This window comes from Musa acuminata, chromosome BXJ3-4 (genome assembly GCF_036884655.1).
Source record: "Musa acuminata AAA Group cultivar baxijiao chromosome BXJ3-4, Cavendish_Baxijiao_AAA, whole genome shotgun sequence".
Lineage (NCBI taxonomy): Eukaryota > Viridiplantae > Streptophyta > Magnoliopsida > Zingiberales > Musaceae > Musa > Musa acuminata.
In genome coordinates, this window is record NC_088352.1 from 1,529,986 (window position 1) to 1,542,500 (window position 12,515).

Here is a 12,515-nt window from a genome sequence, read left to right on the forward strand (position 1 = left end):
AAACGTTTAAAAAATTATTACGTTGTTATTTTTTATTTGATTTTTGAGTCATGCAATCCATTGTAAGAGGGATTTGTCTTATGAATTGTAACTACGTTAATCAATTGTAAGAGGGATTTATCTTATCTACTAATAATTATTGTTGTATTTTGTGAGGCAAATAAAATTAGATAAATTATCAAAAAATAATTATCAAATAAAATTAGATAATTTATATTTTTTTAAGCAAATTATTGTATTCTATAATACTCGTAAGTTACATATGACTCATAATTGAATGGATCTAGGTATCCATTCTTGGATTTTTGGATTCTTCCTTTGTGGATGTGACCCAGCATACAATGCTATATATGTGCACTGTTCACCTCATCTTATTTTCTCTTTGATATATTTATATTTATGATATATGAGGTAATGTCTAGCATAAATAAACTATTATGCAATGTTCCTCTAGTGATAATCTTATCGCGTAATATTATTAAATAATAATTATTTAAAAAATTAATTTATATCCATTAACTATCAAATATTAAATAAAAATAATATTTTTGATAATAGAAAAAATAAAATAACATACATCCAATACAATAGTTGCTCCACTAGGTAAATGTATGATGACCTCGCAAATAATTATTGTAGCAACCTTTGCAGAAAAAATAAATAATTAAGATATGAACTTCTATCTTAATCTATTCTTATTATTTCCTCACAAAGCACACAACTCTCTCTAATATGTGAATCGAAGAGTCCTGACAAATTCTTATCCTGTTCAGCCTTCGAGGATTATGGTCTCAAGGGACTTAATTAACCATGACCCCAAATAACCATTATAAAAGAGAACGCACAAATATGTATAAGGACATAATATTTTTTTCCTTATCCAACGACATCACTAACTTAAGTATCAGAGGATCATTTATTGAGGGGTATCCCTCAACAATGTAGTTTGTTAGGGTTCGAATGTCCAATATAAAAATATTTTCACTTGAGGGGGGCGGGAAAGATCTAGGTCGAATCCGATTCAGTTTCAAAGTTGGACAACTAAAATTTGAATCCAACACTTACAAATTTAATTTATAAAATCATATCAATTACACCGTTTAATATAATTTATTTTGAACTAGTGTAAGTGGTTGAATATGTTCATGGTCATTAAAAACTCGAGAGAAGATACAATTTTAATTTTTAAGGGCAAAAGATAAAAAGTTACTGAAGGGTTTTTTTAATCATTTTGAAAATATAGACTTCTCTGTAATAATTTTTTAAAACTAGAGATTTTTTTCAAGAATTTATCTAATTTTAATTGCCTAATAAAACACAATGATAGATACCACATATCCCTCTTACAATTGATTAAGATAGTTACAACAAATTAAATGCTATTATGGATTGCATGACTAAAAAATCATATAAAAAATAATAACCACAATAATTTTTAAAACTTTTTATGATAATTTTTTATAAAATATATTTTAGGAAAGTATGTTGATAACTTAAATTTTATGATTAAGTAAAAAAGTTAATTTAAGAGTTTTATGTAAGATAAGAGTCATTGTCATGGTTAAAGTTAATGCATTAAGTTGATCCTCTATAAATGGAGGGCTAATATAATGTTTACAAAAGTTAATGTAATACTTTAGAAACAATAAGAAAATGGAGAGACGAGCGAAAGACGGAGAAATTTAGGATTTTAAAAGATTATAAGTTAAATAAGGTTTTGTAGTTTAGAAGTGTCCATATTTTTCTTGTTGATATAATTCCTTCGTATTTATGATTTTTTTTTATGTGGATCACCGATCCTTTTTTTTTTTTTTCAACATGGTATCAGAGAAATTATTTTTCAAAAATAATTAATGATGATCTGCACATTACACAAAATTTAATTACCTAACGAAATGCAATAACCTAAGTTGCAGGTAGCACAAGTATTTACATATATTCGAGCAATGCGAAAACTACCCGACACATCATTTATTGCATTATGGAAGCAAATGTAGTTTATCAAACACATATTTATCGCATCAAACAAAAAATACAGACTAGCAGAGCCATCCGTGCGTTATTATGAGATTGCAGACACTGCAGCAAACACACCAAGAGAGCACGAGGGAACACGAGAACCCAATGCTACTACAACAGTACACGGGCCAAGAGACTACTACTTAGGTGGCCAAAAGTAGCTCACGATCGTAACGAGGGTGAGCACTAGGATAACTGAGAGCAACGAGAAGAACGCCCGACGAGTATTGAAGGGAGTTGCCCGATGTCTGTTGCTGTCGTAGTACTTGGTGACATCGCTGAAGATGCTCGGCGGAGGCCAGCTGCTGTGGAAGACCTTATCCATGACAAGATCGTGGAAGAGACTGGCTACTTCTTTGCTATGGCCCCAAGCGCCAATCACGATTTTATCTCGTTTGAGGAGTTGGACGTCGGCAGCGGTATCGATGATGGAGTTCATGAGAAGCACGTAGGCGGTGACAACTGGGTTGGCAAGCTTGTGGCACTGCTCGAATGCTGTGAGGTTCCTGAAGAGTGTCCAGGTGTCCCCGTCGAATATCAGCTGGGCCATCTCCATCACCCCGTTTTGGAAGGTGACATCCAAGAAGCTCTTAGCCGCCACCCTCATCTTGAACTGGACCCCGACCTCCTTGAGCAGTGTCGCATTCGGCATCCACGGCACCTCGGAAGTCGGTTGTCCCGTCATCACCACCGGAGTGCAATCTCGTTCCGTTACTGGGATGATGCAGGAATGGAGGATATGAAGGAGATGGTGTGAACTGCCGCTGAGAGAAGCAATTTCCATGTTACCGGTCCTTACAAATCTGCCGATGAAATTGAGTACCCGCACGAGTAGGTTGTCAGATTGGTAGGGAAAGGCAGCGTCAAATAATGTCTCGAGAAGAAAGAAGGGAAGCTGATTCTCCAGCAACAACATGTCCCGTGCTACCGCTCGTAGAGTCCATGATGTACTTTTGATTGGATTTTGTACAGCTTCAAGTCCTTGCTCAGTCTGTTCCCAGAACGTAATGGTCTCAACCACAAAACAGGCGTCAAGCAGCAGCATTTGCAGGAAGTCATTGCTACTCATTTTCGGTTCTTCTGCGTAGGCCATCCGTGCTTGGCTCTCCAGTGCCTTGACCTGCTTGAGGTAATCCACCAAGTTCTTGACGGGGTTTCGGGCCAGGAATTTCTTGAGGTAGTGCCATTTGAGCTGGTTCATGGCTTGCAGGTGAGGCTTGTCATGGTGGTAGGGGCCGAGAGCGAGGATGACCGGTTCGTAGGCTTTGGTATCTATTTCTCGAATGTGGTTTGGGGCTTTGAAGATTGTGGGCAGTTGGCTGCGCCGGTCCTCCCATTTAGTGTCGGCCACCTTCTTTTCCAAGCCTTCCACCCATTCGTCATCTAATGTCACGGTGTCACTCATCTTCTACTTGTTCCCAAACTGGTCCTTGAGCAATTTAAGGGAGAAAAGAAGCATGCAGGGGAATCCACGACACAGTTTAATGCACTTATTTGTCTCGTGGAAGACGTTGACTTGAGCTAAACTTTGTGCTCTGTTAATGACAAGAATAAATACCAAAATAATCATATAAACATATTCACTACCACTTGGAAGGAACGAATCTATGAACGTTAGATATAAATAAGCAAAATTCGTCTAATCAATCCGCTTAAGACTCTGCTTCACTTTACATATTGACCTCAATATATAAACCGAAGACAGATTGTGCTGGAGTGAGAACACACGGAGGTGGATCTATAAAAGTGACCTCAAGCCAAGCTTTAAATGAAGCTTGAAGAAAGTCTATATCTTAAAATAAATTTGAAGCTCCAATATTAAAGTTTCTAAAGCCACTTTAGTTTGTAAATGACTATAGTCATCTCAAAAGAATTGTTTTCTTTCACTTGCAAAACTTACCTACCTTTGTGCTGCGCCTCTTCTTTCACCGGTAACGATTTGAAGAAATATTAGGACCTTCTTTAAATTATTTTCCATCGTGCTATTTTCTACTATTTTGTATTGCATCTTCTTTTCTACCTTATTGGTGAAGATACACACTCTCATTAAAAGTAAACGTCCATACAAAGTAATCACCTTACACCTTCGTGCTACCCACCACTGCAAGTCTAACTACGATTTTAGATAACTGTAGTTCTTCGTTTCTGAAGTTAAAGATGGAAAAGATAGTGGCCAATATGCTAAAACCATGTCAAGCAAACGAGAACTTATTACATGTAGTTAGTTATAAGGAGGAAGAGAAACAGCTAAATGATGGAAGAGGAGCATAAGCATAAGTGATAAAAGACAGCATGTCTCATGCTTGAAAAGAAGGAATTAACAGCTACGACGGATTCATTAGTTCTACAACAAGACTTCTTTTACTTACCATGAAACCAACAATTTGCTATATGCTGAAGAAGAAGAAGAAGAAGAATATATATTTCGAATGGACGTGTGTTGAATGGGAGCTCGAGGGTCTATTTATATAGCTAACACCACATAAAAGAAAACTATGAGAAGGAAATCTTTTGGAACATGAAACAGTGTCTTACTTTTTGAGGCGCGAAGCTTTATTTCCTTGTTTCTTTCTTAAAAGTAACTATGGTATGCTCAGACACTCTTCCACTCGCTTTTTTCTCGCTCGTCTCACCCAATTGCTTACTGATTTGAGGTAGAAGGATGTATGCTAATAAAAGCTTGCAATTATAATCTATATTTTGAATCATGACTAAATGCATGCTTCGCATTCAAAAGAAAACAAAATGAAAGCTTGGGTGGAACCTGCATTACAATAATCTAGACTAGTTGAAGAAACTTAACAAGAGGCATATTTATCCAAAAGTAAAACAAAAGACAAAAAGAAGAACACTGCTAAAGAATAATTACTACAGAAAGAAGCTATATGTACTAGAGAAGCCTCGAACACAAAAGTATAATGACAAATCTGTCAACTTTTGTTAATTGGCCAGGAGACTTTTGTGTTATGAAATCTGATGAAGTATTATTCATGTAATATGGATAAGATAGATGGGGAAAGTAATCATCATGATTTGGCCATTCTCGCAAAAGATTAACAAGCTTTAGAAATATTTGGAGGCATTAAGCTGCTTACTGCGAACTCAATGGATCAACAAACTTTCTCCTCTTCCTTATCAGACTTCGTTTATAAACCTAAAAAGAAAGAGAAAAATATAAATCCGTACAAACTATGGGATCTATAAGACTTCATTTATTCTCCTGGCTCACTCGTCTTTTAAGCACAAATCTACTTGACTATTGGAAGGCAAAGTGATATATTATGTTCGAAAATATTTATGTGTATGAGGTAAAGAAAAATAGACCAAAAGAATTGTTTTATATCATTAATAATTGAAAAAGTCCGATTACCTATTTTGGATTTGGTTCACAATAAAAAAACTTAGAATTTTAATTATTTTGATGTTAAATCTGTTATTTGTTAACCCTAATCAATTTGATATATTTTAATCATCTTATTTTTCTGACTTTGTCTTGCCGGAGGAAGTAATATAAGTGACTACTACGTTGAAGAAAAGAAAAATAAGAAACGGAGTCACAGAAAAGATTATTGAGAAAAGGTGGGCGAATGATGGAAGATAACCATTAAAATATTATATTTCTCTCCATACAATTAATTATATGATGTGAATAATTCTTGAACAAAAAATTTTGTGTCATACACAATTATTTAAGGATAGCTCTTTTATCAAGCCGTCCCATTCATTTTTTATTTTCTTTCATATATATATATATATATATATATATATATATATATATATATATATATATATATATATATATATATATATATATTTCAATGAACATAATTAATTAAATTTGTTTTCCAGCGACCTCTTCTTAAGGCATTGCACATTTTACGTCTGCAATTTCGTATTGACAAATCTCATTTCTTAAGCTTATCATTACCCAAAGAAAGTCTTGACCAGGAAAAAATAACAATAATACAAATCCTGCCCACTATTTCTCTTCCATGTATAAATAATCTCACTCAAGGAGTTCATTCGTGACTCCTAATCATCGACACATTACAATCCTCTGCAGGGCTCATCTCATACTAATTCCCAACCGTGTTAAAGATGCTCATATGAACATAAACGCAAATTAGTTTCTTAATTAAGGCAAACGAAACAGCAACTAATCATAATTTTTTTTTATCACAAGCGCAATTAGGAAAAAGATCAAATAGTAACTTCTTTTCATCAAAATCGTACAAATAATTATCCCATCTTTTCATACAATTTAAAAAAAATATTCTTTTTCAGCATGAAATGGGATTTCATGCCAACTGATATGGGTGGCATAGAGGAGATGTTGCTGCATGAGATTGAACAGGACACAATGTAGCATTTTAATTGTCTTCCAACTGTCATGTGGATCTGCAACTTAAATTATAAGTGAGCCACACAAGGCATACAATTCCTGGGAAAATAAATGGAACATATTAGCTTGTAACTTCGGCATTCCAAAGTTTGTGAGAGTTGTTGCTTTTCTTTTCTTTTCTTTTTCCCTTTTCCTTTTTCATAGTAGAGGCAACCTATTAATTCGACATGCTAAGGCCGAGGACAGGATAAAGTTGGTCGATCCATTGAGTGGGATGGAAGCAGCATATATTCTCTATAGTTTGTTTCTAGTTAATACCTGACTAAATGCCAATTGATGATGAAATGCTAATCTAGTCTATAACACAAAGCAGCAACTAATATATTTATGTGACTATATTATATATTATGAATTATGTGAATTTGGACTTCCCTAGCTAGCTAGTGCACCTAACTTCTTTGTAATCTACCATTATAAATACGTACATAACAAAAATTTAAGATATGAATTGTATATTACTTGGACTCTGTTTTCCCGCACAATGATAATTTACCTGGGATCCACCTGCGGGGCCATACCTATCGCCAATCACAAGGCGACAAGTCGATGAGACAGAGAAAGCTGTAAAGTGGTACAAGAGTCTTTTGATAGACAAAAGTGTTGCTTAATATGTGCGATGTTTCCTTGGATGGCCCCTCGCACAAGAAAGCTATCAACTGTATAAATGAAGAGCTCAGGAGGCAATGTATCGTTGTCTTCACCATCCCCGGACAAAATTCCCAACACCCCTCCCCCCCGCTCCCCCCAACACTTCAGTCTATATAGCACATATGATTCACGGTAAGCAAAACAGAGAAAAAGGTCTTAGCTTTTAGAACCCATCTCTTTTGTATCACATCTCTATCTTAGCTTTTTCTCTATATGCAAACATTTCTCATTTGCTTGATGTTGTTTTAATTAGCATTTTAGTGTACTTTTCTACTGTAAGCATAAAAAAACTATTATGTGGAAGAATATCATATCAAAATCAAAATCAAATAAACTAAATATTAGATTTATGTATCTTTCCATGTCACCGTAGAATACCTTAGTGTGATCTAATAATTGACCATAGTTCGATCCATAAGAAACAACAATAGCATTGATCTATAAGAAGAAAACTAGATTCTCATTTTTTTTCTCTTCCTATTTATTATTAATCAAGGAATAGGGATTAATAGGAAGATGAGAATAGATCTATGATTATAATTTAATCACTATGAGATCTTTTATATATATATATATATATATATATATATATATATATATATATATATATATATATATATATATATATATATATATATATATATATATATATATATATATATATATATATATATGCGACAATAGAGAGTTTAGGAAAGGTAATTATGAGAGTTCTTCCTATTAACATCATCTCCTAAAGAATCATAAGAACTTCTTTTCTATGGGCCAATAATCCTAATGAAAGCATAATTATAATATTCTCTATCCAATTAACTAGTAAGATATAAAACAATAGGGTCCAAAATTAAAATAAATAAAATAAAATTTATTTAAGATAATTTTACCTAATTTGATTTTGAAAATTTGAAAGGCACCTTATACTTACACATGAACTTTATATAAAATAAACTAATAAATATAATAATACTATATTAAGTCCAACTATCAATGTGAGTCATAGTGGTTGTACATTATCAATGTTATACTTTCTTTTCGGTACCATAACACTGTTAATCTTTTCTAATATAGTCCATAATGATCTTTATAATTTATCTTATCAAGATAATTCTAATATTATACTCAATCATAATATACATATGTGTAAATATAGAATAGCAGAAACAAATAACTTTAAATAAGCAAAAAAAAATCAATAATAATATCCATTGAAACATGTATCATCATATCTTTTATATGTTGCTCAACTGATTTATTTGATCAATTATTCTTCAAAATTTTTTATTATTACCTACTCCTTAAGTAGTATTCAAAATATTATAAGACTTTTCTTGTTTTAATCTAGTTCTTTAAATACATATATTAGTAAGCTTATTTATGTTTTATTAATCTTTAATTTTATTATAATAATTTTTAAATGAACTAAGCAAAGAAGAAATAGAATTAAGCATAAATTATACAAAAAATGACAACTACATTTATGCCTAATATTCTTGAGCTTTGTAGTTTTATCAGTCATATTGAAGATATAATCTTGAATTTCTTAAATACTATCATATAGAGTTATAGTTAGTTCTTTCATTAAAATATTAATTAATAATTTATAAATAAATTTAAAATTAATCTTTAAATATTTCAATATGCTAATTGTAGATGATAATAAAGTCTAAATATTATTAGTACTTATCAAAATTGAGCCTATTAGACCATTTTCAATTATCTATTTTAATTATTTAGTCTATAAAACTTTAAGTAGTTAAGTTTGTAATCCTTTTAATAAGTTTGATCAAAATATATAACACCCAATGTAAATTACATATGCTCAAGTCATTTAAAATAATTTGATCTAAAGATTATAGGGACATCAAATGCATGAGAATGCAAAAAGGGAAGTACCATGGTAACAAATGAAAAAAAAAATTAATATATTAAATTTTCAAAAAATGATGAATTATTAATATAATCTTAATTTTACTTTTGGGTGAAATATTAACATATGTAATGTTCACTCAAATTTTATAATGATGGATGACTAATATTATTTTTGTGAAACAGTATTATTATATTTAGGTATACAACTTTAAACTACAAAGATATCTAAAACAATATTATCCTACCTATCACATAATTATTTAAAATAAATTCTCCTTTAATTTTATCTAAATCTCTTGATTATGTATTATTATAAATAATATTATTTTTAATACCATTTAAGACTAATTCTTTGATGTAATTTTTATTAATCTGGACCACTCTGATGACTATAAGACTAATACATAAATATAAATTATATTTTAAATATCCTGTAAATAATAAAATATTTATTATAATTTACACGCCATAAACCTATCATCATTACTTTGGTAGTTATAAGTCAATAAAACTCAAGAATATAAGTTACAAATAATATTATCTTCTTTAACTTAATTATGTATAAACTATTCAATAAAAAATAATTATAATAAGTTTTGAATATAAACTTTAATCAGCATAACAAAACAAAAACTCAATAAAATAAAATTCATGTATTCATGTGAAAAAAACATTATTTCAAAACAACAAATGCTTGTAAATTACTACATGAATATCAAAAAGAAAAAAATTAAGTACCATAAGCAACAAAAATTTTACTAATATATCATATGAGAAAACTATAAAAAAATCTAAAATTTATATTTTTTTAATTATATATATAACCTTACACTAGGCCAATAAACACTATTTAATTGGGTAACATAGGTTGAGCCACAACTAATTGGGTAGTTTAAAATTGGACCACCCAAATTAGACTCTATTAACTACCCCAATCAATCACAATAATTAAAATTGTGTAGGGCTAGTCCAAATAGGGTTCAGTCAAAATTAGGGTTGATCAAGATCAAAATTTAGATTCGATCAAAATTAGAGTTTCAAATCATAAGCAAACTCTATATTTGACTAGGTCAATATAAAGCATTGATCAAGATAAAAATTGGATCAAAAATAGATTTTGACTTAGGTCAAAATTAAAGTCAGGTCAAAATCATATTTGGGGCAAGATTTCCTTAAGCTTGAGTTTGACCAAAATCCACTAACCTACAACCTTGACTACCTAGTGCTACCTCCACTCAACACACTTGCACTCACGTCCGTCGCTTGGACACTAGGTGGCGCAACTTGACCAGCCCCTTTTTTTCTGCCATGATCAACTCCAGCAGTGCCTGTACCCAAGCGACCGTTAGCAACATGGCCTATGGTGTTGCATTGCGATGTTCGATGTTGCACCGTCACTTGCAGCCCATAGGCCTCATCATCGAACTGACAACCTTGTGGTTGCCAGCAAGCAGCGCCAATGTTTGTCGCTGACACTACTATTCATGTGGTGCTTATCGACGCCGAGTCGCAATCGTGATTCCGACCTGCGGTTGGCAACCCCTGTGTGCAAGATGCTTCATTGTGACTTCCTTGTTGTGGCACTTTTGCTACGTGGCCACTAGTTGCAACCCGCGACCAATGTGACCACTCATTAGCGGTCACCTACTTACCGTAGAACCCTTAACATCGCAGTGCTCCTATGCCATCACACGTAGCAACGTCGCATACTATTGTTTGTCGCCAAAAGCTCTTAACCTTCATGGATAATTTCTCTAGGTACAATCAGACTAAAATTACACAAGACAAAAAATATATTACCTTCATTATTGACAAAGGCCTATACTATTACAAAGTCAAATCATTTGGACTCGAGAACATTGAGAAAATATACCGATTAATAAAATATTCCAGCACCAAATCGGGTAAACTATAAAGGTCTATGTAGACGATATGTTAGTAAAGAGTCACATCACAAATACGCACCTATCCAACCTAAGAGAAACATTTGTCACCATTAAGAAATTCTAGATATAGCGAGATCCGGCTAAGTGCATATTTATTATAAGTTTAAGAAAATTCATGGGTTTTATGATGGAATAGACACAAACCCGAAGAAAGTCCAGCCATTATCAATATAAGGTATTTGGGTTTAATCAAAAAGGTTCAATAACTGATAAGTTGAATTATTGTGCTTAGTCGGTTCTTGTCCGTGATCAATGTTTACCGTTCTTTAAAATTCTATAGGATTTTTGATAGACTGAGCAGTGTCAAAGGCATTTGATCGGCTCAAGAACTATTTGGCAGCTCTACTTCAAACTTTTCAGTCCCCACCTAGGAGAAGACCTATACCTTTATCTATTTGTAATGCTAGTAGCCATGAGTTAAGTGTTGATTCGAGAGGAAGACCAGATCCAAAGACCTATATATTGCACCAATCATGTACTTCAAGATGCTAAAACCTGATATCTCAATTTTGAAAGACTACCCTATAGGCTTATTTTAGCAACCAAGAAGCTCTGCCACTACTAAACTCATCATATTATTATCATGATATTCCAACCGATGCGCCAAATCTTTTTCAAACCTAATACTATTAAGAGGCTTCTTAAATGGGTAGCAAAGCTTAGCAAGTTTAACATTTCTTACAAGTTAAGAATCATTATTAAGGCTTAAGCCCTTGTTAATTAGATCAACAACATATATGAGACCTGTGATTCTACCGTGGTTCAATATCTTACATAAACAAAATAGGTGATAGTTGATATCCCGATGTTTAGAATCAAGTAAATCCCAAAAGGGGCAACATAGCAATTGATGCCCTCTCCTGACCATCCACTAGGGATTGCTTCGAAGCATCAAAAGGGATCATCATAAAGATTTTAACTCAAAGAAGCATTTACAAGGGTCAGGTAACAATCACATATGTAGAAATAACTTAGATGGGGAACATTATGAAATATCTTAAAACTAGAGTTCTCGTCGATGAATCGATCGAAGCAAAAAGGGTGCATAGACAATAAGCATGGTATTGTATTTTTTATGCTGTTCTCTTCATACGATCCTTGTAATATCCCCTCCTATATTGTCTCTATCTTACTAAAGCAGCATCTTGTATATTATCTTAGGTCCATTAGGGTGTACGCAGAGAATACATTGGTGCAAGGACTCTAGCATTCAAGGTTTTATGACCGGCTATTATTGATTGACCCTTAGGAAAGATGTCAAGGAGTACATTTGATGTTATGATAAATACTAATGCAATGCTCCAATCCAAAGATTACCTGTGGTAGAACTAACCACGATTGATGTAGCTTGGCCTTGGCCTTTTGTATAGTGGGGGCTAGATATTTTTGAGTATATTACTTCATTAAATGAGTAGAGGCCAAGCCTTTGGCATCGATTTCAGAAGGGTAGGTTGAGAGGTTCATCCGAAGGAACATCATTTCTCAGTTTAGAGTTATATGGACATAAATCAGGAACACAATTCAATAATTCTAAGTTCAAAAATTTTTGTGACTACTTCGGAATTCATTTAAGATTTAACTTGGTGGCTCACCCATGAGCCAATGGCTAGGCTGAGGTCACCAATCTAGCT

General features: G+C 32.8%; 2 protein-coding genes across 2 annotated transcripts in view; one reads left to right on the forward strand and one right to left on the reverse strand.

The window, feature by feature from the left end:
• Positions 1–1,945: 1,945 nt before the first annotated feature.
• LOC103980521 (UPF0481 protein At3g47200-like) lies at positions 1,946–3,546 on the reverse strand. Its single transcript, XM_009396957.3, has one exon. The coding sequence runs from the start codon at positions 3,422–3,424 to the stop codon at positions 2,159–2,161; it is 1,266 nt and encodes a 421-aa protein (XP_009395232.2). The 5' UTR covers positions 3,425–3,546; the 3' UTR covers positions 1,946–2,158.
• Positions 3,547–7,131: 3,585 nt separating this feature from the next.
• LOC135635545 (UPF0481 protein At3g47200-like) overlaps positions 7,132–12,515 on the forward strand; it is an 8,047-nt gene continuing 2,663 nt past the window's right edge. The window contains exon 1 of the mRNA XM_065146685.1: positions 7,132–7,201. The gene's annotated coding sequence lies outside the window, so the exon portion shown is untranslated. The remainder of the gene's footprint in view (positions 7,202–12,515) is intronic.